This window comes from Falco biarmicus, chromosome 5 (assembly GCF_023638135.1).
Source record: "Falco biarmicus isolate bFalBia1 chromosome 5, bFalBia1.pri, whole genome shotgun sequence".
In the NCBI taxonomy this organism is placed as follows: Eukaryota; Metazoa; Chordata; class Aves; order Falconiformes; family Falconidae; genus Falco; species Falco biarmicus.
Window position 1 is genome coordinate 69988751 of NC_079292.1, and position 27951 is coordinate 70016701.

The window sequence follows — 27951 nt, forward strand, 5'->3', positions numbered from 1 at the left end:
GGTTGGTAGCGCTCGGCCTGCCCCTCCTTCGTAGCCAATCACCGCTCAAGTCCTGCCCTATGGCGGCACCACCCAATCAGCAGCAAGGCGGTGCAGCCAATGGGGGTCCCGGGCAGTTGCCAGGGTAAGGTGCGGGGGGGAACCACCTGCGCGCGGGGGGGTGTCGCGGAGTGCTCTGCCGCGGGTCGGTTTAGCTTTCCTCCGAGAATGGCGTTTCGCGGGCCCGCCGGGGCCCACCACGGCCGTTACGGCTTGGCGGTGCCGTGGGCCCCGGCGGGCCTCGCACCGACCCCGCCAGGGCAGCCCAGCCACTGCTGGGGCGGGCATTCCGCAGAGGCTCGGCCCGTGGGGGCCCGGTGCGAGCCGAAGTCAGTTAGAAATGGCGGCGGTGTCCGCCCCCGTGGGCCGGGCAGTGGCGCGCTCCGCCGACCTTTCCTCCGGGCCTCGTCCTTGCCGAGGGGCTGAGGGCAGCTGCGTCCTCACAACAGAGGCTCGCCCCGTCGGTTACACGATGGAGAGCCTGGTTCAGCCGGTGGCGCCTGGGCCCACGGTCTGTCACCGGTAGAGCCGGAGGGTGCCCCGGGGCGAGTCACTAGCCGCGGGGCAGGGCGTGAGGCGGCGGCCGCGCTCCCCGCTCGGGGGGCTGCGCCCTCGCCGCTGGCCGTGCGGTGGCGGGCGGTGAGCCACCGGCTGCCCCAGGGCTGAGCCCTCTGGGCGGGAGCTGCGTGTCCCCGTGACAGGGATGGTGGCCTGGGCTGGTCTGTCCTCGACAGAGCCTTGTCACCCGGCCTGCTGGTGGAGTGCGATGGCGGTAGAAGGCGTGGGGTGATGGTACAGGGGAAGAAACGTTCCTTGTCACTTGCACGGGGGTGTGTGTGTGATCCCTGCCCCTCACGGCACCGGGGCGGGGGGGGGTGATCCCTGCCCCTCACGGCACCGGGGCGGGGGGGGGGGTGATCCCTGCCCCTCACAGCCTGGGCCGCGAGGCACCGGGTGGGGGAACAGGGAGGTTCACAGCGGGCATGCGTGCCAAAGGTGAGAAGTAAAATTAAATCCCCATTTTCCTCCAATCTCAACAGGGCCATCCCTCTGGTAAAATTCCAGAGTTGCCTGTTTTTTCTTTTCACTTTTACTTCTCCTCGTTTTATTAGTAAAGGCAACAGGCATATCTCCATGGCTTGTTTTTTAGTTACCAGTGCCTTCATAAAAGGGAGTTTCATAATGTAGAGAGATATGTGACCGCAGAAGACAAAAGGTGACCTGTAGCTCTGTAGTCGTTGTGGATGACATAGTGTCATAAACTAGTGCATCCTTTTGCTCAAAAATAGAACGGGATCCGGGTAATGGATGGGAGGGTGTATTTTAATGTTTGCCCACAGGGGGGCAGAGTTAAACTCGTGTGCCTGCTGCTTTGGAATTTCTTCAATTTCTCAGCAGATTGAATTAGGTATTGCATGCCTTAGATTTTGTAATAATGAGAAGGTGGAAATCTCTCTTCCTCTGTCTTTTCGCTTAAAAAGGTTAAGGAGGAAAAAAAATGAAGGTGGCTTACATTTGTGATAAATAAATAGGTGTGAAAATTTTCTGGTAGGGACTCAAAAGATAAAATCTGAGTTTTGAAGAGAAAATTAGCAACTATCACTAACATACTGACTTTCTGAATTATCTGATCCTTAAATTAAAGGCATGGGAAAAAAAATTCCTTTTCCCTGTTGTCTGTTGCACTGAAATGTATGAGACTGCTTTTCCTGCCTGAACTCACCAAAAGATGTTCCAAAACACGCATTTTTAAACATGTTAAGCATGAGGGGCAAATCAAGTCTGTTTTCTGCCTCCTGTTAACTGGCCACTTACAACATGTTGTATACCCCAGGGGAAACAGGAGGACTGTCTAAAATTTGAAATGGTTGGATTTCCTATGACCAGTAGCACTCTAATGTGTTCAGCACCTCCAGCTTGTTTTTGACTGCAGCAATCAGTGGGGATTGTGGGCTGATTACAGCTTGTAGGAAGAAGTATGCATTTCTTATACAGAGTTGTGTGGTTAACTACACGTTTACAGCCAGAGGCCGCTTCCACTGGCAGATTTGCCGTTGATTCAACAGCATCAGAGGAAGCCTTTTGTTAAAATGTCTGCTAGCAGTGTCAGCTCTCTCTTTGTTCAGCCAGTCTAATACCAAACTTTGTCTAACCTATTTTGTATGTTGGCCCAGATGTCCTCAGAATGGCTGGACATCCCAGTTTCAACACTGTATGTTTCCCAGGGCTTCATCACCAGAGATCCCTTCTGTTCCCATATTACAGCTCACCATGCAGCCGTGCTGGTGGCTTAGGCACAATGGGGGAGACAAAATTCCTCAGGATTTCTCAGCCTTAGTCTGACTGTGCTGGCATCTGCGGGAAGGAACCAAGCACAGCAAGAAGAATAAGAACTGACCTTTTCCCAAGCACTTTCGCCATTCTATAGTGTAAACCAGTGGGCTCAAGCTGATTGAACAGGTGCTGGGATATCATGCCAGGCAAAGCAAGCAGAGCTGCTAAAAATGGTTTATGGCCTTTTTTATACTTTTGCTCCGTCACTGTGTGTCACCTTCTGGAGAGAGATGGACTTCCCAGAAAGAGTAGTCACATTCTGACATCTCCACAGCATTGGACACCCACAGGAAGCCTGCAGCGGTATGTTTTGGTTTCTGAGGTCACCCTAGCCAATCTGGCTTTGAAGCTGTACTAACTGTTACTGTTACAAATAGAGGAAATAGGAGAAAGTCTGTGGAACATCAGCTTGAAACTACACTGAAGAGGAACCTTTTAACTTAGCAGAACTGTAGGAAGCTAGTTTTGAGAGCCACATCAAATGAGGTGGTTTGATGATAAAGAGAAGTGTAACTTGCCAACAAGTGGGTACCTGAGGGTAAATAAGACAGGAAGAGATAGTTAATAAAACTGTCAGGCAGTGGGGAGCAGACCCCTGGAGGCAGTGGAGGAGGTGTTGACAGCAGAGGAGGGCAAAACAAGGCACGTTCACAATATCCCCGAAGTATAACATGGTTGCATTTTCTTCTGGGTTGTCTACATGAAAATCTTGTGCTGTTTCATTATATTGATGCAAATGCGTTTTTTGGACATGTATCAGTTGAAGTATGTTGTATATTGATTTAGCTTAAATCTGTTACCACTTCAGTTAAAACAGCAAAAAGTACTCTTCAGCAAAATAACATCTGTCCTCCCACAGATTTAGCATTGATTTAACAGCATCAGTTTTTGAACTGGTTTAATTAAACTGCAACTTCCTTGCACAGGCCAGGACTGGTTGCTGTGGAAGCAGAAGCATGTCAGTGTCTTTTGTGTCTTTTCTCAAATTTGTAAAAAGAAACCTTCTAATCATAGAGTAGGGAGGTGGATTAATGTGGGACTGGCAAATACTTTGCTTGGTTTTCTCTAGGTCAAGCCCTGTGAAAAGAGCAGGTACCAAAACATCAATAAAGACCATACCTTCTTTGTTGTTTCTGTAGAGGAATGGGCTTTGTAATGAGGGGATAAGCAACTTAAGTTAAATAGGAAGGACACCATGGCCAGCCTCCAAATTCAGCTCATCGATGGAAGATTTGCCCATCTCATGTACGTCCCTGTCCAATTCTGTTGGTAGGCATGGTTATCACAGGAACAAGATTTTCCTCACTCATATGTACAGACTGTAGGTTTTCCAAAGCTCATCACCTTTGAGAGCAGTCTGTTATTTTTCTTGCCAAGTGGAGCTTTTGTCCTTGTGGAAAAATATTTTCATGCTCCATTTCAGGTTTCAGCAATCAGCTGTGTCTAGTTCTGACAAGAAAAGGGGTGTTTCAAATGCCTTTGGAGTAGAGGAAGGGGTATGTTTTCCATTTGTGAAACACAAAAGTGTTGAAAATATTTTCCTCATATTTGAAAACCAAACAAAATGAAGCACACGGTAAAACCAATGAGTTCATCTTGATTAGGAACAACATGAAAAATACACTGTGGAATCTGCAATTAGAGCTGAATAGAAATTGCTTTATAACCTGAACTTGTACACAACAGGGGAGCCAGATTGTTTTAGCTGAGTTACTCAGGTTTTGTGAATACGAGAGCAGAACCTCATGTGGTCTTTCTCCTGTCACATGGCAGGACCCGTGGGCAATATGAACATTTAGTGGGGATGTGGAAGGTCCAGTGATTCCCACAAAAGTTCGGCTTATTGTGCTTCACTAATCCATGGATCTGCAGTTATTTCGCTGTATGCTCCAGGTTTGCTGTAGGGTTGGTCAGATAGGCCTCCGCACTCTCAGCATCTGTCATTTCCAGAAGCAATTCAGGGCACGCAGGGAGAAGTCTGTGAGCTTCAAATTGTTCTCGCAGGATGCTTCCAGCTATTATCTTGCCTGGGGACACTTGCTTGTCCTGTGACCAGAACATGCCTGTAACCCAAAGGGCTGGAAAAAGATAGTGGCCAGGTGTGGGTTGCTGCAGAAGCCAGGAAAATAAATTTGGCCTGTGTGTGCTCCCAGCTGCCCCTGTACATTAGATGTAACCCAGAAGACCAGGTAAAGTGGCTTCTTCATGTCTAAGGTTTGAAATCACCTATATCTTTAGAAGGACAAGAGACCTTGGCCAGATAGTATCAGCTTTGTTTTATGGTATCTTCTAGAGGCATGATAACCTTCCCACTCTGCCCCACCCCCACCCCCCCCCGCAAAAAAAAAAAAAAAAAAAAAGATAGTTTGTCACCAGAGATATGCCACTTCTGCAAATGCCTTCTTAAGAAGGGCAGGACCATACTGGCCAGGTTTTTTCCTCACAGGTCCATTGAATTGCTCTTGGCTCAGTTACTTATTTGGTATATCGCAGATGCAGATTTTGACAGGGAAGAATAGTGACAGCAGTGCTGAATGTTTAAACAGTTACTTGACCTTTCCAAAATGCTAAATGTTGGATAGTGCCTTGTGTCTCTGGGAAGCAGAAAAGTGTCTTTTTTGTAATATAAAAAGGATATGCTGAATTACAGGCAAAATATTTTTCCAAGGCTCTTCTGTGGATGGCTATACCTGATGGCAATAGAGAGGAACAGACTAATTCTGAATAATAAAACAATGGAAGTCAGGCATAAAATTATTTAAATTAATGGATTCCCATCTAAGTAAAACAGGTGTGGGATGAAAATCAGAATTGAAAAGTTCTGGGAAGTTGGATATCCTGACTCCCCGTCCATGTGTGATGTATTAGTCCTGGCTGCCTTTCCACTCATGCTCCTTTTTTGTTAAGGAAATGGGCAGGGGGAAGCATGAATTAACTTGTCATACACAACTATTTATTTAGCAACTTAACTCCTAAAGTTTCCTGGGAAACAATCCTGTAAAAGAGAGGCTTGATTTTGTTGCTTTTTAAAGTCAGGAACAACCCCTCTGAATTCTGAGAAGAACAGCATGACTTGGTCCTTCTCTTTATATTACTTAATCATGACACATAGGATACATTTTTTTTTTTTTTTTATATAGGAAGCTTATTTTTGTGCTACATTCAAAACCAAACTAAGTATCAGTCAGGCTTGGTTTGTAAACTGGTATGCTCCAAGAGAACCACGTACCATGGAAAGAAATGTAAGAAGTGCAAGACCAATTTTTGTGATTTGTAGGGTGTTTGTGAGAAAACAAACATAAGAAATACAGAGATAGCTTTGCAGACACACATCAGCAAGTTCTTAGTTAAGCCAGGGTTCATTGTAACATGGAAGTAAAAACCTTTAGAGCAGTTTTTTTGAGGTGAACCATTAAGTTTTCATAGAAAGACTTTAGTACAAGTGAACTTGAATATGTCTCCCATGTGTGTACTGTTCTCCCCATTCTCTGCAATGACTCTGGAGTTCTCATTTTACTCTTTTCGTTATATTTGCTCAGATTCTTATGCGTTGTTACTATGCTTTAGTATCAGCACTATCCAGTCTGTTTTCTAACTAACTTATCATGCCTTGACTAGACACCACCCTGCTGCTTTCTTTTTTTCAAGAGGCCCTTTTAAATTATCTCCTCCCAGACAGTTTCTTACTGACGTCTGATGTCTGCAGTACTTTTTTTATCATGGAGAAAAAAAAGGCAGAAAATCATGAGATTTTCTTTGCTTTTGATACTGCTACAAGAAGTTAATTTGCACAGTATTGCAACAAGAAAACAGTTAAATGTCCCAAACCAAAACCTGCAATGTAAACCACTCCAAACCCACAAAATTTAAATGAACCTTGTAGATCTTAAAATTGTGTTTCGTGCTCTAGAAATGGGAAAACTTCTGGTTGTGAGAAAGGATTTGTTTTCCCAGCCATTGGCACCCTGTACAACTTCTTTTAGAACTATTTTTGGGGGCTAGAGCTATATCCATGAGGGCTCCTTCAGAACATTGTGTTCCACACACTTTTCTGTAGCATCTAGGCACCTGTTATGGTAAGGTGTTTATTTGAAGATGTCTGCGTAACAGTTTTGAGAGCATAGAGAATGTAAGGTTTTTCCCATGTGTATGTTTTCAGCTTGGCATATGCAGAAATAAAACATTTTTTTTGAGTGAAGTTTTCAAACAAACACACAGAAGTCACACATTTTAATTCAGAGTAACATTAGCAGTACCTAGCTGTAGGGATTACTTAAGAAATTCTGTTCCCACTTTGAGTTTGGAATATGGTGCCTCACACAGCAGCTTCCCTCCATCTGTTTTGCATATAATGAAGGCTTTTATGTATTTTCTTCCTCTTTCTCAGTCATTTATTTGGTACTTAATGATTCAGAAAAACTTCTGCATTTACTTAAAGACTACCGCTATGATTCTGGTCACAAATGCAGGGTTAGTTTAAGTGCTTACACACTCACCTCTCTCTTTTTTTGAACAGATTTGCCCCCAAGCAATGGAGTTCAGAGTTTTTGGGTTTTGTTTTTTGTTTAACCAAAACAGTAGAATACTTTATTTGCCCTCCATGGACTTATGCTTCTGGTTCTGACTTAATGAGAATCCACTCAGATGCATGAAGTTATATACTGCCTCCATACCCAAAAAGGATGAAAGCCCCACTGTATTTGCATATGAAAGCAGCATTGTATTAGGCACTAGTAAAACAAAAGGTGGAAAAATCCCTTCACTGAGGAGCTTAAATTGTAATTGGGTGACTAACTGGTGTGCAAAGTATGCCTCCCTGCTCTGTCAGGTGCACCCCCAGGTTTTAGGTAATAATAGGCTTGGTTTAAGACACGGTGGTGTGATATATTGACAAACATGCGTAGGTGTGTGATGAAAAATTACCCATGCATAGGTATGCTTGAGCCAAGAAAATGTTGTTAACTTGTCTGGTTAATGCAAGACTCGGTGAGTGGCTCTAACAAAAAGACACAAGGAGGACCGGTATGTCCTTGCCTGCTATGTGCTCTCTGAGTTCTGATGGAGAAGGCTTTATTCTCCTTGTATTATAGACCAAGGTTGGTGTATAGAGGTGTGTGAAGGACTTCAGGCCAACAGTACTGGGCAGTACTTCATGTAAGCTGTGGCTGTGGTCTCAAGAACAAGGAAAACAGCTGCCAGTCCATGAATACACCTTAGTTTGCTTGGGATTCAGCTAAACAAGGGAGTTTTGAGACTAGGCTTGGGTGAAAAAGTGATATTGACATCTCGTGGACTGATTGAAAAAGTGAATAAAGTGGTCTTTTAAACTGGAAAAACTGAGTAAGCAGAGATGTAAAAAGAATAAGTAAGGAGGCTGAAGGCATGGATGGGTAAGGTGGCTGTGGTGTTATAAGGAAAGGTATCCCTCCTGGCTAGCACAGTCCTGCTAACAGGAAGCTTCCCAGGCCCCTGTCCACATTGCAGTTGATTGCTTGCAAGAATTAAAGTTTGTGTTTAGTTTACAAGAGAAGAGGTGACCAGTGTATTGTGGTGTGATGGGCAGGGAGATGGATGTAGCCTGAGTGATTTTATGATGTAACGGTTCCTGAGTCCTCTTGGGGAAATGATATGTTTCATCTCTCTGCATAGTGTTCTCAATACGAATTTGGCCTTGAATGAAAGTGGACCATCAGAGAAGTTGCAGAGGAATGTGAAACAACAATACCATGGATAGCAGACAGAGAAAAGACAGGACCTAGGACTTTTGTAGAAGAAAAACTGTCAAGTGTTAAAAAGGACCTGAATGGGCCTACATCCAAGAAAAAGGTGAGGATTCCTTGGGCACACATTTGGGTGGCAGAGAAAACAGGCATGCTGCTGGCAGCAACCGAAGGTGGAAAGAAGTAGGGAGAGCCTAGGAGAGGAAGGCATATTTTCATGCAGTAGAAAAACACCCAGGAGGAAGTTTGAGAGAGAAGATTTCATTAAAGAGTGTGAGGATTTGATTACAGATGTTTCTTTTGAAGATGAAATTATTAGTAGAGACAGATCAGGTATCAAATAGTTCTAAACAAAGAGCTCAGAGTCTTCTGGAAATTATAATGGGTAAGTCTGCAGTGCTCTATGGCGAATACTTCACCTAGCTTTGAACAAAGTAACTATTCTATGAAAAAGTATATCAAGGGCATAATCAGTGAAGAACGCTCCTGTTTGCCACAGTTTTCATCAATCATTAATTTGTCTTTCTTATTTCCAGTGCTTTTTTCTTCTGTTTCTGCCTCACTTAGCTCCAGGCCTTTCTTCAGTGCAGTGCAGTTGCACTGGTGCCCCAGTGGAAGCATATGTGTTGAGGAAAGGAGATTCCTGAACTGCTTCTGCCATAAACATTCCAGCTAAACACTACAGCCTGGAAGGGCTCCACAGCAGAGACCCTGAAAAACATAGCCCAGCTGGTCTGAGAGATAATAGCTGCCAAATGAGTGTAGCTGTCTGCAAGAAATCAAAAACGGGGATATGGCTTCAACTCTTCCATTCTTGTGTAGTTTGAAATATGAATCAAGGTCATGAGGCTGGTTTTGCCATGCCAATGAAATGGTCTTGTTCAAAGGCTACTGGAGTTAAACCCTCTGTATTTAATGGCCATGGAGATCCTGGCTTGTGTTGCTGCGTATTGACATATAATGTTTCCTTCTGTTAATTGCATTAATGATTGAAGTATAGCCAATACATAGTGCTGATACTCAGGAAGAAATATTTTTCTTTCTATCTCTAGGACCTTTGGTTCTTTTCCTTGCAAAGTCAATCAGCTAGTTTGCCTGTGATGCACCCATATTCAGAGCTGTACCTCTAGTATATTCATACAAGAGGAGGCAGGTCTGCCCTGACTGGAGGCAGGGTGAATGCAGTGCGATGTGGGAGTGTTTCTCTTTGCCAGGTTGAGCTGATGGGTGGCAAATCAAACTCTTCTGGTACAGTGAACTTAGAAGTATACTTTGATTACATAGGCTGGACTAGCTTTGTACTGTAGGTTCTGGCTTAGACAAAGCTGATAGAGACGAAAGGTGATTGTTAACATTAAAGTTAGTGGGTAACATGAAAAGGATTATATTATATATGTAACTGTAAGCACAATTCACATCTAGTGGAAACATTTTGCAGAAGCAGCAGATTTTATTGTGGTTCTGTACCGAGGTCAGACATAGCTCTTTTTATGCAGAAAAACATTGAAAATGTTCTCCCTGAGATGCAGAATGCTTTCCAGAGCTTCCTAAATAAGCAAGTAACAAAGTCAGTGCAGTAACCACCAAAGAGGCACAGGATGCTGCTCACTGACAGCCTGGCCACTCTAAACCACTTAGCACACAGTGCTGTGGCTGAGAGCTTAGCGAAGCAGTGTTTCATCTGGCTGGTCCTGTCCCACTGACAGGTGAGGATCTAATCCCTCTAAGTGCAAAACAAAACACCCTTTCTCCTCACAGCACTTTAGAGACATTATTTTAAAACTTCTGCCCAAAATTTTCTTTAGTTTCCTTGTGTCACTTTGTCCTAGCAGAATCTGGATCCCCCATCTTTCTTTTTCATGCACTATCATTTTAACCCATTAAAAATGGAAGATAACACCCACCCACCGCCGTGGAAAGGGTGATAGATCACATTAGGTATACATATGGTTTGTGGCCCTTTAAACTTTGCATTGTGGCTGTTCAGGGGTAAACATTTAGAGAAGAAATTGTGAGTCAGATTATGTATACAAGATGTGCTCTGCTTCTTTTTGAAAATAAAAGCAGACCTTTGGCAACAGAAGCAGCAAAGGACACCACCTTCCCACACCACTTCTTTCCATTGCTAGCGGGAGCTGCGCAGTCCCGTCCGTGGTTTTGATTACTTTGGATTGGAATGACAGGCATGAGGGTAGCTAGCACGATCATTAGGAAGACTCACGTCTATTTTTTCCCCTGCTGATTTCATTATGAGTAATGGGATTTTGGACCCTTGCTTCTCACTGAAAACAAAAGGTCCTAAAGCCAGAAGAAAAAGCGACCTCTGCCTGGAACCCCCCCCATCTGGCTGACCCTGCGCCCCCTTTCCTCACCTCCTGGGCAGGAGCGCGGGGTGCTGGATGGCAGCCCAAGGTGCCGGTGCTATGCAAGGAGGCTCTGGGCAGGGGAGCAGGAAGGATCCGGGGGGGCAGCCCAGCTCCTTCCCTGCCTCTTTCCTGGTGTGCCCAGCGAGTGAGCCGGCCTCTGGCCTCCTCCCTCCCTGCCCCCCTGCCTGCCTCCCTCCCTGCCCGCCTGCCCCCCTCCCTGCCCCCCTCCCTGCCCGCCTGCCTCCCTCCCTGCCCCCCTGCCTGCCCCCCTGCCCCCCTGCCTGCCCCCCTGCCTGCCCCCCTGCCTCCCTCCCTGCCTGCCTCCCTCCCTGCCCGCCTGCCTGCCCCCCTGCCCGCCTGCCTCCCTCCCTGCCCGTCTGCCCGGCGGTGGGTGAGGAGGCCGTGGGGGGGAGATTCTCTGGGGGTGGACGGAGGCGCGGGGCAGCCGTGGCCCTGGAGGAGCGGAACCCACCGGTGCCTATGGCGTTAGCAGGGCCGGGGGTGGTTTCGGGAGAAGCCAGCAGCCTGGCTGCCGCCGGTCGCGCTCTGCACACGCTGCCGTGACCCCGTTTCTCCGTTTTGGCGGTGCCGGCAGAGCGGGCCGGCGTTTGCGTGTCCCGATCCACGGGGGGAACCAGCATCTCGGCTGCGATCCCTGGCAGAACGACCTGCCCTTACAGGAGGCATTCGCGGCGGGGGGCAGCGACCCCAGCATGGCCGCAGGCCCCGCGGGACCTCGAGCCCCGGGCAGAGCGGGGGGGCGCGTGCGGGCCGGGCTGGCTCGGCTCGGGCCCTAGCGCGCCGTGGGCACCACGCCGCTCCTTCGCGTCACCGCCCACAGGCTCGGCTTCATTGGCTGAGGGCAGTGCTCATCCTCTGGATTAGCCAATCAGACACCCCATCTTCGCGGGCGCGGGGACGCCGGGGCCTCAGTAAAACGCGGGGCCCGCCCCTCTCCCGGCGCGGCGGCGGTGAGTGTTTGCTGTGGTGCCGGGGGCGGGCTGCGGAGCGCGGCTGCAACCTGCTGCCGTGGTCCCTGTAAGGCAGCGCCGGTCGAGTCTTAATTCTCTGAAGCTGGGAGACGAGCGTGGGGGGAGGGTGGTTAGCGGCCGTGGGGGAGGGGGTGGAGGGCCCCTGGGCTTAGGGGGGCTCCCTGCGGGGGAGCAGGCGTTGGAGCCCGCGGCGGCGGGGAGCGGTCTCTCCGGGGCGCTGTGCCGGCGCTCCGGCGGCCCGACGGAGGGGGGTTGTCGCGGCCCGGGGGGGACTCCCTGAGGCGGGGGGCGCAGCCGGGCCCCGCTGGCGGCTGTCGGGACCCGGGTGCGTGGGCCCTTTGAGCGGGAGCGTGGCGGGCCCGGGCCCGGGGCGGGCGGCGCCGCCGGGGGGGCGGCAGCTGAGGCGCCTCGCGTGTGTGCTCGTGTGCGGGGGACGCGGAGAGCGGCGGGCGAGTTGCGGTCCCGCTCCCGGGCAGCCTTGTGTCCCTGTGTGTGTAGGGGAGCTGCCTCTGGGTGAAGCCTCTGCGCTCCTGGGGGGCTGGGGGGCAGGTGCACCGCACAGGGACGCTGCATGGGAACGCTGAGCGGGCGAGCCTGTGCTGGTTGGAGCGAGGAGACCGGGAAAGAACTGCTTCTGGCAGCTCGACCTTAAAACTGTGCTGGGTTGAACGCTCTGCCGATGTAAGCTGTTACCCTCAGCACCTTGCTGTGTTCTGCCGCCCTGAGTTTAAGCTCTGTGTTCCTGTTCTGTGCTGGGTTCAGGTCTGTGGTCTGTATCCCCCGTGGTGTCTCAGAGGTTTTGGTAGATTTCTGCATGCTAGAGCTATGGTAATTACTGTCTAAACAAATCTCGGGGAGCAAAGGATATCCTGGGGCATCTGGGAGACGAGCAGCTTTTCCCCTGCTGGGAATGCAGGAGCTGTGCATTTGCATCTTTTTGGGAGAAGGAAATTGGTAGCTTTCCCAGCTCATACAAGGGGTGTGTGCTTTATTTTCTTACATCTCTGAGAGCAAATGATGGTTGGCATAACTATTTGTACTTGCGGTTTCCTTCTGAGTGAGCACTTGATGTTCATTCTCTTCCTGCAGGTAACTAGTCAAGAGTGTGTGGTGGCTTCTGTATAAAGCAGGTCTTGAGTCTCTGCTGGGATTTGCCATAGGAAAGGTGAGTGGCATTATTTCCATGTGTTGCTCTCAGGCTTTCTAGCTTAAATGCTTCCATAAGCAGACTGATATTTAAATGCTGTGACGGCCAGTCTTCTCTAAATTTGTTTTGACAGTGGTTCTGCCTAATCTTTTATATGACTGAACTAGAGTTCGTGGTCCCCCGGTGATCTTAGGTCTTTGTATGAGTGTTTTGTGTTATATTTGTTGAGGTTTTTTATTGGTTTTGGCCAAAAGTACCCAGCTAAGAACTTCTACAAACAGGTGTATCACCTCTATTGTTGGGTCTTAATTAGGTTGTGTAAATTATGCAGTCTGTTCCTGTGGGTTATACAGTCAATTAATCTGAACAGTGAGGTGTCTGTGGAGTTATAGCCCCATAAAAAGCTCTGTTTTGTGTAGTAGTTCATGCTGTGAACACACTGCAATTTTTAATCGTATCTGTGGGATGCTGGAGAAAGATGGCTTTAGGTGGAAATGCTGTCTGATACTCCTTTTGTTTTAAGCCTCGGACCTTAAATGCTGTAGTTTATTGTATCTGATTTGACATGCCACCTGAATCCTAACAATAATTGATTTCTTCATTTAACATGAAGATTAGTGTGAGCGGAAAGTGGAATGTACAAGAGATTTTTGTCTGAGATGCTCATTGTCATACAGGAAATTTAAGCCTCCTTTGCATGAAATTGCAGAAGACTTCCTTTTTTTTTTCTTAATAACTGCCTTCTGTGTCAGACAGTAACTCCTGATATTCTGTAAAAATCCATCAGTCCTCAAAGGCCTTTTTAAGTCAGCTGTACCAGTAGTCAAAGTTAGAGCTGGGGAGGTTTTGCATAGTGTCTTTGTGTGATGTAGACTGTTTTCAGTGGGAGTAAAAGAGAACTAAACTGCTGTTACAGTCAAGATCACATTACTGAGGCTGTTAATTCAACTTTTCTATACACTTTTTGAAAATCTGGTAAAAATGAATGCTGATACAGTGCTGGGTGCTTCCCAAAACTCCGTGGGCATAACCCATCCTACTGACTAAACTTAGGGTCACAGTGGGCCTGAATTCGAGACGCTTGGGAGTGTGATTGAAGCAGCTCCAACTGACCTGAGATGATGGGAGCTCCCATAAGCATGTCTCTTATGGAAATGTAGTCCAGAGTTGGGTGTGCAGAAATCGGACCTCGGTCTCCCACTGTCCGTGGTTTTGAGAGCACTGAATGTTCATTGGAATATACAACAGTCCTCCCAGCGCAGAGTCTTATCTTTATATTTTGATTCCTGTGCTTTGTCCATTGCTATCTAGTCTGTGATGTCTCTGACCAGAGTGATCAGGTGGGGCTTTCAGAGTTGCAGTGCTGTGTTAGATGGACCTTTTGGGCATTACACAATCTGCTAGAAGATGTTTGACCACAGTGCAAAAGCTTGGGTGGATGGTCAAAATCCATCTCTCATTAAAGACAATCCAGAGGTGGTGTTACTTAGTCAACAGGAGCAGAGAAGGGTGCTGTTTGACCTTCTGAATGTGTAGCTGTCTGTTACTTAATGAGGACAGCAAATATGCCATTTGTGCCCACTGCAAAAATAAAAGCATTAATCCCGGTGCCTGAGAATCTGGTATTCATAGACACAAGAGGGAGAAAATACACTTGAAAGTCAAGAAGGGGATGGGATCATCTATGAGGTCACTTATGGGTTCAGTGAAATGGGGACTTGCTAGTGGTGGATTGCATCCCAGAGTAGCTATGTTGTCGCACTTGAGTGTAGAGGAATGATGGAGGAGGTGGCTTGGGGAAAAATTGGGCAGAGACTGGCATAATTACCAGGACAGGATGGGGATGTGAGGAGTTCGTTATGCAGAGCATGATTGTGGTGACATCTCTTGAGGAAAACTAGTAAGATTCTGTGTATTGCCAGTTCCAATTCTGTGGTCTTCCTCTCCACTTGCTCTGGCTGCTGTTTGTGCCTGAACTCACTTAGAGCCAGTGTGGATCTGGGCAGCTCATAACAAGCTTGGGCTTCACGTCTCACCTCTAAGCTCACCAGTGACAGCCGCTTCTCTCGTTGGGAGCCCCTGATGTTGAGTGAGGCTTTGTTTGAGCACTTGAGATAAATCTGTAGGCCAGAACAGCTTGTACAAATCTGCGACTCATCAGTTGGTTAAGTGGGCTAGTTGCAACAAGCTGGGTGGAGGATGGTGCAAAATTTTCCTCCCACCTGGGGGTGGAAAGGAATTCAAAGTCAGGAGACCTCAAAGGTAAAAACATACTCAGCAGACACTTGTTTCTTTGTTTTGATTTTGATAGTTGTCTACTCTTTGCTGCCATATTACTACTTGTAATGCGTTATCTGTGAGATGTTTGATATATCTATCTCATGTCTCTGTCCAGATGCATCATTATTAGATGCCAGACCTGTTGTCATCTGTGCTAAGTTGCAACCAAGATGGCTAAGTACAGACTTGTTCTCCTAAGACATGGGGAAGGAGCCTGGAACAAGGAGAATCGCTTCTGCAGCTGGGTGGACCAGAAGCTGAGCAGTGATGGGATAAAGGAAGCTCAGAACTGTGGCAAACACCTTAAAGCTCTGGGCTTTGAGTTTGACCTTGTCTTCACGTCTGTACTCAGCCGCTCCATCCAGACTGCATGGCTTATCCTGGAAGAGATGGGCCAAGAATGGGTGCCCATTCAGAGTTCCTGGCGACTTAATGAGCGTCACTATGGCGCACTGATTGGTCTCAACAGAGCAGAAATGGCTCTGAATCATGGGGAGGAGCAAGTGAGAATGTGGAGGAGAAGCTATGATGTTACCCCACCTCCCATAACAGAATCTCATCCTTACTATGAAGAGATATACAATGATCGCCGGTATAAATGCAGTGATGTCTCTCAGGATAATCTCCCAAAGGCTGAAAGTCTAAAAGATGTGCTTGATAGACTCCTTCCATATTGGAATGAAAAGATAGTGCCAGAACTGAAAAGTGGCAAAATGATCCTTATCTCTGCTCATGGTAACAGCAGCAGGGCACTGCTGAAGCATGTGGAAGGTAAGGGTCTTCCTTTCAGCTGTCCTCTCTTCTCCTTACACAACTGCTTAGAGCTTTGCATCTTGTTCTGTAGTGTATATTATTATCTGGGCAATGTAACACTTAATGTTTTTGGTCTCCAAGGAGAAAGTAAAGTTGGCCTGTTGGAACAGGAATCAAACTGGGGGATGTGGAAGGAGGAGAGAATTTGTTAGAATGTAAAGAGGAGAGCCAGATGCTTTCACCTTGTTTCTCACTGCTTATTTTAGATTGGTGTATTCTAACTTTGTGGTTGGTCTAGATATCCAAGAATAGTTAGAGCCTGAAGAGTCTTTGTCTTTATTCAGCTGCTTTGTCAGAAGGGTTGAAGTCATAATCTGTTCATTAAACAAGCATTGCTACAATGCAGTGGAATAAATTGCTTGTCCTGGTTTGTGAAAGACATTCTTGAGTGTTACTGTGGTGGGTGACTTCTGAGGCTTTATTCCTGATAGTTCTTTACTTTAAAAAGCTGCTGTGGCAGGGAGTTCTGCAGAGAGTAGGGACTTGCAAAAGCTTATGCAAATGTTGTATTTCCCAATATAGAAAATGCCTACCATTAAACAGTTAAGTTGGTGGCTTAGTATAAGGTTGCTTTGTTTGGGACTTGAAAAGGCTTTAAGTCATTGATAGATTCTTCCCCCCCTGCCTCTTCTGTAGTGACATAGCTTCTAGTTTAGGTTATCCTAAACTGGAAGATGGACTATATTAATTTCTTTGTCTGCGAGTAGAGTAGAATTTAGTGATTATACATGTATGAATGCAGCCTACTAGAGTTGTGGTTGCAAGTATGCACAGACTGAATTGTGTCCACTCACTTTCAGTTGTCAGACTCTCTGGTGTGTGTCTCTACAGCTCTGACTCTACTGAGCACTTTTTGTGTTCAGGCATGCAGGGACAGTCAGGATAGCTGATGCTTTCGCAGGAGTCAGAAGTCCAGGGAATATGCATGTACAAGTGTCCTGAGCTACAGAGGCAGTGAATTCTGGGGTACAGATCTCTGCTTGGATGAAGGAGGAAGGCTGGTTCAGCCAGTTCCACTGATGTAGTCAGAGTGGTTGTACATGCTACACGAAATAATTTCCAAAGGAAATAGGGGCAGGGGCATCTGCAGCCATGAAGTTTTCATATCTCTGTGAAATGCATGCCACCCTCCCAGCTCCCCCCTACCCCAAGAATGGAACCAGTTCCATGAAACCATGCTGGCCAAGCCCTTTGTGGGTGAAATGCTGCAAGTTCACTACAGCTTCAGCTGAAACCATGGGTCACTTGTACAGGCATGCATGAAAGCTGGAGCTGACAGCATCAGTAACTGGTAAAGGTTACTTTAAAACTCAGTGTGGCTGGACTCCTTGTTGCATTGAGATCAGAGAGAACAGTGTATGTTAGAGCAGTTGCAAAGCTTGTCTTTGGGATTATGTTAGGTATAACTCTGGCTATCCACACTCTCAACCAAAGTAAAATAGACCTGTCTCCCTTGTCTGTCCTACCTTGTCCTCCTGGCACATGCTTACATAGGGAGGTGTGAGGAATCCTTGGCAGAGGATGTAGTTCTGTTGACCAAGGGTTGTCCATCAGCTATCCAAACTCCACACAGGAGAAACTGCCAGATATGTGCTGGCTTTGCTGCCCTTCATGCAGTGAAAATTTGGATTGCTGCAGAGCTGGCCTGAAAGGGTGGCATGAACAGAGCTTTAAGACTTCTGCTACTGCAACCTGCTCTTCCCCTGCCCGCCCACCAGAGCTCCAGCCTACATCTGGCTGGATCTAAGAGGTTCCTTGTCTGCATTGCTGACTGTCTCCCTTTCTCTCCTGAAAGGTTGTGAGCTGCTCTTGAAGCCTTGCTGGAGTTGAATCTGATTTAACAGTGCTTAAAGTTTGTCAGTCTGTTGTATTTATAACACCCACTGTGAGGTGGGCTTTGGCTTTGCGAACTTTTTCTAACAAGCTTAGTGTCCTGCACTTGAGTGGAAGTTTCTTAGGCCTCTCTATCTTAGCTGGAGCCGTGGTTTTTGGCATTTAGAAAGTGGGCTTCACATGCCTCAAGCAGCAATCCTACATGGCTGCTTGGATGTCTTAATCATAGTGGTAACTTAATCTTGGGATATGTAGCTTGGAAACTTTAAATGGCAGTAAATATGAGTGTTTTCATTGTTTGATCTGTTGAAACAATTCTGCTTGTTTCAGTGTGAAATTTAATGTCTTTTCTGAAAGACTTCAGAGTATCCTTGAAGTTACTATTTCACAGATGTATTTTTTTTTTTTTTGGAGGAGGCCTGCAGATCCTCTGAATCTGGATGTTTTCAGTGTTGTGAGTAATTGGAAAAGAGCTTGAAATGTGGATCTGACTTCTGCTTGCACATAAAAATGATCAGAGCAACAAAATGTCAGGCCAACAAGGGTTTGACTGTGGGTTTGAATTTTGTTCTCGTTTTCTCAGTGCTCAGAGTGGAACTCATTAAGGTGTATGATATGTCTGTAGGATCTGTCATGGTTTGCATGTGAGGACTTAAAGTTAAACCCCAGCAGTCTTTCTGAAAACAGCATTTAATGCAATGTGGACCATACTCTTTGTATGCAGTTGGAGTACAGAAACAGCAGGTTCTCTGAGAGCTTGCTCTTCTGTCCTGGTGGGCTAAGCAGCATTTCTCCAGGGTGCTGCTGAAGATCTCAGTGTTGTGAGCTATTGGTGTCTGGTGGGGATACTGGGCTGTGGCCCTTCTAGGTAATTCCTATTTATTTGATAAATGCCACCAAGGACAAGTGTGGCTGTTTTGTGCAATCCTGTCAAAGATACAATGTTGGCATAAATTTTTTAAGTCTTTGTAACTGAGCTTGTCTAGTCTTTTCTGAGCACTTATTCTTTGTATCACCTTCAGGTGATGTATGTAATGATCATAGGATTGCTTGGGTTAGAAGGGGCCTTGAAGATAATTTAGTTCCAACCCCTGTGCTGTGGGCAGGGACACCTTCCACTAGACCAGGTTGTTCAAAGTCCTGACCAACCTGGCCTCAAACACTTCCAGGGATGGGACATCCACAGGTTCTCTGGGCAACCCATTCCTGTGTCTCATCACCCTTACAGTAAGGAACTTCTTCCTAATATCTGATCTAAATCCACCCTCTTTTAGTTTAAAACCATCACCCCTTGTCATGTTGCTGTGGGCCCTGCTAAAAAGCCTGTCCCTATCTTTCTTATAAACCCCCTTGAAGTATTAAAAGGGCATCACTGGTACAGCTAAAAATTGGCAGAGTAAGAGGACAGTTCTTATGTGGTTAGGATTGGAAAGGCTCTCTAAAAGTAACACTTTCTTCTCAGGCAGCAGTCTTGTGCTTGCTGGTGGAAGTGTCTTGTCATAACTTAGCAACAGTTTTGTTCTGTGCGACGTGTAGGTATGGCCCATGACCTGTAACTCGGGTCTTCAGGCAGGCTGTATTTTTTTTTTTTTCATGGTATACAGTCTCTGATGCATTTAAAAAGTGATGGCAAGAAGATATTAGTGAGGAGGGTATCTAAAGTAACGATGTGAGACTTGTTTGATGAATTTTACTTTGGATGCTGAAACATCATACTGGTTATGAAAGCATCAGTTGCAAAAATCTGCTAAATAAGAGTCCTAGATGCACAGGATCTATTTACAGGTGATTTTCTCAATTGTTTGAAGGAGGAATAGTTTTATCTAATAACTGACACTTCAGATTGAGACCCTTTTAGCAATGTCCCATTGTGAAGACAACAATAGTTGTGATCAGCTGCCCGTTTCTGTTGAAGTACTAATTGGAGACCAAGTCTAATGGACTAATTTACCCAGTGACTGGCAGAAGGATTGATAGGTTGCCTCAACTTCTTTCTTCCCTCCTGACTGTTTAACTCTGAGGACTTGAGGCATTAAGTACCTCAAGACAGGGTCTTGTGGAAGGCCTGAATCTAGAACATCTTCCCTGTTGAAAGGTTGCCATCTCTTGGTTATGGTGTGGTCACTAAGCCTTGTCATGCTCTGGGTAAAAAAAATATGGAGGGGAGGAGTTACTGGTTTCTTGAAGATGCAGATGTTGCACCCATTGGGCTTGTTTGGTGGTCAGATAGCTGAGACACATCTCTGGAGCTGGGCTTGCAGGCACACTGTGGTGATTGGGGAGGCCCGATGCTGGTGTCACCAGCTGGTGAGCAGGGAGAGCAGTGTCCTTGGGACTTTACTCTTTTGCATTACTGTGAGTGTGATACTTGTGCAGTTACAGTATTCCAGTAGTTTACATGCTAGAGCTACACATTGTGAGTCCTAGTGTCTGAGGGCAGTTACAGAAACCAGCTCGAGATCTAACGACTTGCTGCTGTTGAAATGAGATGGCCTTGCACTCCCTGTCATTCGTCACGGTCTTTGCTCTGTGATTCTGCTTATTTCTTGTGAGCTTGTGGGGCCTTTTTGCAAGTTAACTTTGCCTGTAAACTGGCAAGAAACAGCAGGGAGTGGGTAGTTCTTTGTCACGTTGGTTGTTTCAATCAGCTCAGGGAAAAGGGTGGCAGGTGCCTGATGCTAGTGCAAAAGGGCTGAAACTGCCTGACAAGGACCTGCAGCTGGGGCAGAAGGGTTTCGGATGTGAGTTGTTAGTGATGAGTTTCCATAAGCTTGGGCTTGAGGAACTGTCAACAGTGCTTCAGGCAGAGATGAGGACCTTTTACCATAGCTCTGTCCAAGGACTGTATGTATGCTGGAAGGCTCTGGAGTTGCATGCTTGGAGAAGTCAGTTTGTCACAGTGTTGCCTTGAGTTCCTGGTGGTGGTAGCGCAGCCTGGATCCCTACGCAAGACTTCTGGGACTTTCTCGCCTTATGGCTTAGTTGCCAGCTAGTGGTGATGGCTGAAAGAGGCATGAGACTTGCTACCTATTTTAATCTTGGACTGCTTGAGGAGTTTAAGGCAGGCTGTGTTTCTCTACTGCATGGGAATGATAGGCTCATGGTTTGCTTTCCTACTGTCTCATATTGACTGTGGTCATTACTGAGGCCATCCCAAAGTCAGACTGTGATCAGGAGTTGTTTTTGTAATGATGTAATGTTGGGTCTGGCTGAGATGGAGTTAATTTTCACCATAGCAGCCCTCATAGTGCTGTGCTTTGTATTGGTAGCTAGAAAGGTGTTGACAATACACCAGTGTTCTAGCTACTGCTAAGCAGTGCTTGCACAACCTCAAGGCTGTCTCCAACATTCCTCTCCCAGTACGTTGGGGTGGGTGAGGTCTTGAGAGGGGACATAGCCAGACAGCTGACCCAAACTGACCAAAGGAATATTCCACACTGTATGACATCTGCTCAGCAATGAAAGCTAAGACAAAGGAGGAGAGGCAGCATTTGTTGTTACAATGTTTGTCTTCTGGAGCAACTCTACTAGGTATACTGAAGCCCTAGTTCCCAGGAGGTGGTTGGGACACTGCCTGCTGATGGGAAGTAAAGAATGAATTTTTTGTTTTCCTTTGCTTCCATGCCTGGCCTTTGCTCATGCTTTATTAAACTGCCTTTTTTTTTGACCCATGAGGTTTTTTTCCATCTTACTTTCTCTCTTCCTGCCCTGCTGAGGAGAGGAGTGATAGACTGGCTTGGTGGACACCTTGTGTCCAGCCAAGGTCAACTCGCCACAGTCCTTCTTGGTGTGTTGACCTTGGGTGGATGCCAGGTGCCCACCTATCTGCTCTCTCATTGCCTTCCTCAGCAGGACAAGGGTAGAGCAAGTGGGTTGGGGCAGTCCCAAGCACAAATACAGGCTGGGCAGAGAATGGATTGAGAGCAGCCCTGAGGAGAAGGACTTGGATGTTGATGGACAGGAAGCTCAACATGACCCAGCAATGTGTGCTTGCAGCCCAGAGAGCCAACTGTATCCTGGGCCACATCAAAAGTGTGGCAAACAGACAGAGAGGGGATTCTCCCCCTCTATTCTACTCTCATGAGTCCTCACCTGGAGTACTGTGTTCAGCTCTGAGGCCTCCAATGTAAGGACATGGACCTGTTGGAGTGAGTCCAGAGGAGGGCCATGAAGATGATCAGAGGGCTGGAACACCTCTCCTGTGAAGACAGGCTGAGAGAATTGGGATTATTCAGCCTGGAAAAGAGAAGACTTTGGGGAGACCTTCCAGTACCTAAAGGGGGCCTACAGGAAAGCTGGAGAGGGACTTTTTACAAGGGCCCGTAGTGATAGGATGTGAGGGAATGGCTTTAAGCTGAAAGATTAAAGGAAGAAATTAAATTCTTCTACTATGAGGCACTGGAACAGGTTGCCCAGAGAAGCTGTGGATGCCCCATCCCTGGAAGTGCTCAAGGCCAGGTTGGATGGGGCTTTGAGCAACCTGCTCTAGTGGAAGCTGTCCCCACCATGGCAGGGGGTTGGAACTAGATGATCTCTAAGGTCCCTTCTAAACCAAATGATTCTATTGCAGAGGTGCTACCACCATCACTGATAGGCTCTGCCTTGGCTAGCAGCAGGTCCGTCTTGGAGCTGTCTGGCATCGGCCCTATCGGACATAGGGGAAGCTTTTAGCAGCTTCTCACAGAGCCACCCCTGCAGCCCCCTGCTACCAAAACCTTGCCGTGTAAACCCAATAGAGACATAAAAAGTCTTGGCAGCCATAAGGGTGAAACAAATGTAGATAATACGCTGCTGTCATGGTGGTAGCCTACCTGTCGTCTTTTTTTTCCTTAAAATGTGCACAGTGAGGTAACTTTCTGTAAAGATTAATTGCCAGATTCTAACACTGTGCCTACTTCCCTCCTTTACTCTGCTGAAGCTAGGTCTTCTGTCAGCCTGCAGGGAGGGCAGGATCTGGCCTTGAATATTCATTAGGCTAAAGCTTCAGTATTTTCATTAAACTTGTGAGAAGGATGCTATGACCCGATTTGGATCTCAATTACAAAGCACCAGTTCTAGAAGAAGCCCATTGTGGCTGAATTTATGCATATGATCTTGTGTGTTTTGTTGGATGAATCATCTGGCCTCAAGTGTAGCTGACCTGCAGGGGAGGAGGGGTATAGCTATCCTCAATAGCTGTTGTGTTTTCTGTGTTGCTCTGACCATATGAATAGAAGGAAGGAACTTGGTAAGAACAGGGGAGAGGGAGGGAGAAGCTGAGCCAGCCCTTGTAGAAGTTGGCTGTAGGGCCTCAAAATGAAGCCCAGTGGGGTCTGCCAACATATGATTTCCCAGGGTGCAAGTATTTCAAAGAATCTCATGGGCTACTAGCTAAAGGTCAGTTCTTAAGCTTTGCAGAGATACTACATGTCTTTGTGTGTTTGATCACCCAGTTCAGTTAAATGGAGCATAAGTGAGCTGGGGAAGAATTCTGAATGTGATTTTTTGAAAGATCTTTTTTGTAATAAGTGTGGTTCCAAATTCTTGTCATGTTTGTATGCCTAACTGCCTCCTTCTACACACTGCTTTAAGAAACAATGTTTAACAGGTGCTCACGAGGGAGAAGGTAGATGGTGTCCACTTGAGGAATGTAGTTGCCCAGTCAGCATTTTATCTGGGTTCCTGAGGAAGATATTCCAAGTACTTCAGTAATGTCTGTGGGTTCTTATGGCTTTAAGTAAGTAGACCTTAATTTTAAACTTTATTGGGGAAAGACTGCTTCCAGCCACACAGTACCCTTCAGCAGTGCCGAGACCCAGGCTTTAGTATTATGCTGGAAGCAAGACTGTTGCTGCTTCAATGGTCTTATTTCCCATTGCACCTTGTAGTCAGCAGTTGAGTCCTTTCCCTGATTTTTACCCTTCTTCCCTGTGAGATAAGATGGGGTTGTGACACAGGCCAGCTCAGATGAACTGTGAGAAAAGGTCACCTGGCTATAGTTACAGCACATGAAGTAACTGGATAGCAGTTAGCTCGCACTTGCAATGGTTGGAGTGTAAGATGGGATTTCTTTACTGTCCTCCCGGCCTGCTGGATCGGGAGTATTCTGTGTGCATTTTACCTGCAACTGAAGAGCTTGTGTGACAAGCTGGATCAGCTTCTTGCTTCCTGAAGAACAAGTACAGTAACAGTGCTGAAATAAAGCAACAGTATCCTATTGTTTCTTTAGGATTTTCATTTGACTTCACTGTGTATTTCTAGCCTCCTGGCTGTGAGGCAACACTTCCATATGAGGAAAAATCCTGAGGAGAAAGCCAACATGCTTGCTACAACTTGTTTGTCCCAGACTGCAGTGTTTGGCTTTGTAAATCAATACTAGTTGACATTGGTGTGGTCACTTTGTGTTCTGTAAAAACAGTAAAATGTATTTCTGAATCCATGTAGCTACAGCTAGTTTTGTTTAATCCATCTTTAGAGGAAACCTTTAAATATCCTGGCTCCTGACCACATTGTGTGGTTCACCTAAATTCTCCTGCGTGACTTCATCTGCTTTGTGTATATCTGAATGGTTTAGTTTGGGCGACTGCATTTGAGAGGTGGGCAGACCGCTTCCCAGGGCCAGATTCTCTGTGAATACATGGTGATGAGTATGTGTTTAATGTCTTTAAGAATCCTTGAAAGAAGAGCTCAGGCAGCTTGGCCGCTTGTTTTGCAAACTGAAGTCCTTGAGAATGGTGCTTGTGCTTGGTAAATGGGCTCAGTATTTTTCCCATCAATTTCTGTTTGGTTTTAAAATCTCAGATGCCCCTTGAGTGCTTTTCTGTAGGTCTGTGATACTGCTGCCTACACCAGGTGAATTATTTATCCCTTATATACAGAGAGTGCTTAAACTGGCATAGTATGACTGTTACTAAATGGAGTGGTGGCTCAATATGTAACAAGGTGTAAGCTCCTTGCAAGGGTTTGTCTGTTTCTCTTGCCTCACGCCGTTCTGAAATTAATGGCTAATGTGCAGCTGAACTGAGAGCTTAGCCTAATCAAAAGAAGAATAGGTCACTGCAAAACTTGCATGCTTGTATAGTCTCTGGGCAGGGACATAAAATGATTCTTACCTCATGATTCGTTCTGTTTTTTTCTGACCTGTTGTCATCCCACCGTTGCCATCCCACTGTTGCCAAGTGCTTTGACTTAGTGGGTTTTCCTGTTCATATGTTGGCTCTGTTTTTCTACTTAATGTGAAAATCACTGGTAAATTTGCACCCATATGTTCTGCAAACCATCTGTTTTGTCAGCTGCTCAAGAGGATGTTTTCTTCTTGCACCTTGGTCTCGTTTATATGGTGTCATCATTTTAGAAGCTTGATTGTGTGCATTTTCTGAGCATGAATTACTTGAAGCTGTCCTGCTTTACAACAGCAGGCTGCTGCTGTGACCTCAGTGTTTCTAAAAAGGGGAGAAAAAAGAAATATTGACATTCCCAATGATGCTAGCTTTCTCTTGCCTGGAATTTTTTGAGGAATAATATCTTTGCAGTCACTGCTTTTTACTGCAACTGTTTAGACCTTGTGTGGAAACTACTAGGAGGTTTGATCTCGACATTCACTTGGATGTTTTTGACTTGTGTTTTTTTAACAAACACACCCAAACCCAAACAAAAAAACCTCAAACACCCCCACCCCCCCCAAACCAGCAGTTTCACTGAGATTAAAATAAATTTGCTCCCCAGGTACACATTTTAGTGAAGTGGAAAAATACAGGAAAGTGCTCCAAGTTGACCATCTCCAGTCTTTCCTTCCCCTCTCCCTCATTTGAAAGAGGAAGTTATCCTGTATCTAGTAATTCTGAGAATAGTACTGTAGGTAATATGCTATAAACTTGCTTTTGAGAAACCAGTTGTGGGCAAACAGTGATCCTTACACCAGGAGAATTACAGTGATTTTTTAAGACTACTTGTGTGAGAAGCTTTAAGAGAAAAATTAACCTTGGTATCCCGCCTTTTTAAAGAGGCTGTTTGTATTGGTTGCTTAGCAGAGGTTGTTTCATGTTGGAGTAGCATGTGTGGACTCTAGTCCTCTTAGGATTCATGAGTTGGGAAGATATGGAGAAGAACCAGTGTTCTCAATGTCCTATATTAAAGGAAACATAGTCCCCAGAACAGTCTCTCCCTGTTTATTTCACATGTATAGACTGGAAAAGGAAGAAACTGTCTTCACCTTGGTGGGAATTCCCTCCTTTAGCTGTTCCTAAAACACTAACCAAGCTGTGGTCTAGCTGTGAATTGACCCTTCAGTGGCTGCTGGTGTTGATGGAGGCATGTCCTTGGCTGTTTTAAGACTGGATAATCTCAGAAATAGGGCTGAGCTAGGTAGGCAGTTAGGAAGCTGTTCACCAGGTGTAACTTTATTTTTTTCTTTGGCAGGCATCTCCGATGAGGACATCATCAATGTTACTCTCCCCACTGGTGTGCCTATACTTCTGGAACTTGATGAGGATCTGCACCCTCTGGGCCCTCATCAGTTTCTGGGTGATCAAGAAGCTATCCAAGCTGCCATCAAAAAAGTGGAAGATCAAGGGAAAGTAAAATCTGCTGAGAAGTAAAACCCCACTAACACAGCTGTTCTTAGTGTGGTAATAAGTGATGATTTATGTATGACTGCTAGGTTGCTCTGTGTGAAAGTCTCAATTTCAAGCACTAAATAATTGGAAGAGGCAGTTGTTGAGTCTTGGTCTCTGCCTTTCAAAAACTGGAATTTAGATCTCAGCATGAGGTTATGGATAACTGAAAAAAGAAATCAAGAGATCATTCAGGATGGAAACTTGCAGGGCAGTTTGCCCCAGATCTAGGATTCAGGGTGGCCCAATACAGAAAAAAAGGATTGTTATTGGTATCTACCAGTAATCAGTCTTAAATCTGTTAAGGGGAAAAGCACCAGTTTACTGGATTGTCCAGGCTGTTGTAGGTACTAAAACTTTCTCACAGTTTTTTATCACTTGTTAAGCTACCCAGTATGATTATTCTGTGTCAGTGGCCATGACAGTTTGTTCTGGATGAAGTTCCTTTGGTCTTTCAGAACACTTCCAGCTGTACAACTTTGCCTTTGTTATTTTGAGTCTTCCAAGGCCAGTTCATGGTCCAGAGGAGAATTTTTGTAGAGACGTTCAGACTTATAGTTACTATAGTTGTCTTTTGTTACACTATAGTCCAGTTTTTAAGGAATCTGGAAGCAAGCCCTTTTCCTCCACCATCTTTGCAAAGCCTAGCATGACTGCATTTTGCTGGCTTGCAACAACAGGGTTTAACTCAGACTTTAGTCCACAAACTAAGCACAAAGGTTTCCTGCTCAATGTTTAAGTTATCACTTAGCTCTTAGTGAGTGACCTGAATAGCTTTGAAACACTTAACACATACTAGAGGTTTGATCATCTTAGTCAAGTTAAAATAATTCCTGCTTACCTCGGTAAAACTGGACATAGGAAAATCCCCCTCTAAGCTTTCCTGAGTTGCAAAGATCTCTTGATAAGTATGTTCCACAGTAATAGTACTGTGGCATTCCTTGTATCAATTTCTCCAGAGGGCTGGAAGAGATGTATAAAGTATTTGAGAAGTGGGTGCAGCTTATTCAGCCATTACCCTGGTAGAGGAAGGATATTGGGCCATGCCTGAAAGTATTCTCCGATAAAACTCCTCTCACAATTCCAGCTTGATTCCAGCTGATTCTATTGCTGTTGTGTTTGGCACTGAATTTGAACAGTTCACACTATGGTTGGGTCTAGTGTAGCATGTATGCCAATTTGGTGTTCTCTTTGTACACAAGCACCAGGATGATTCCACTTTTGAAGACTTGCTCTAATCCTACTTGCAAATACAAAACTGTTACTTGAATGTAGATCTGACCTAGTGTCTCAGCGCCTGAGGATTTGGATTCTGACCTCAGTTACCAACATAGGTGGCACTTGGTATGTACTGTTTGAGCTGAATGTGTTCTCAGCATGGCCCAGCTACAAATCTTGAGAAATTGATGAGAATTCCCTTGGTATGATGACAGTATTAACTACTAAAATCCTAGAGTAGCTGCTTCTTTGCAGGGAGCAGCATTGAAGCTGACTTCATAGGTGTGAGAGGATTTATTTTTTTTTTTCCTTTGAGGAGAGCAGTGTGACAGTGTGGTGTGCCCCTGACTGTCTCCTTGCTACATGGAGCTATCGGACTTTCCTGGTCTGATGCTGACTTGCATTACTGAAGCACATACTCCAAAAAAGGCTTCATGTTAGATGGTAGTTTCTTTCTCTTGCATGGATGATGATTGGGGTTTCGTTTTGGTTTTGTGCCCCTTGCTGTAGAAACCAAGTTACATATTTCTTTTCAACATAAAGCTGGTAGCTTTCCTCTTGCTTTGTACAAGCAAGGATATTTTGGGGGTTTTTTTTGTTTGTTTGTTTTTTTGTTCT

The 27951-nt window shown here is 45.8% G+C and overlaps 1 protein-coding gene across 2 annotated transcripts; it reads left to right on the plus strand.

The window, feature by feature from the left end:
• Nucleotides 1-105: 105 nt before the first annotated feature.
• On the plus strand, nucleotides 106-27951 carry BPGM (bisphosphoglycerate mutase). Of its 2 annotated transcripts, none has more exons than XM_056341027.1 (4): nucleotides 106-124; nucleotides 12541-12616; nucleotides 14994-15649; nucleotides 25922-27951. In XM_056341027.1, the coding sequence occupies exons 3-4, from the start codon at nucleotides 15049-15051 to the stop codon at nucleotides 26098-26100; spliced, it is 780 nt and encodes a 259-aa protein (XP_056197002.1). In that variant the 5' UTR covers nucleotides 106-124; nucleotides 12541-12616; nucleotides 14994-15048; the 3' UTR covers nucleotides 26101-27951. The 2 variants fall into 2 exon arrangements, with proteins under 2 accessions (XP_056197002.1, XP_056197001.1); XM_056341026.1 differs by lacking the exon at nucleotides 106-124 and adding an exon at nucleotides 11374-11497.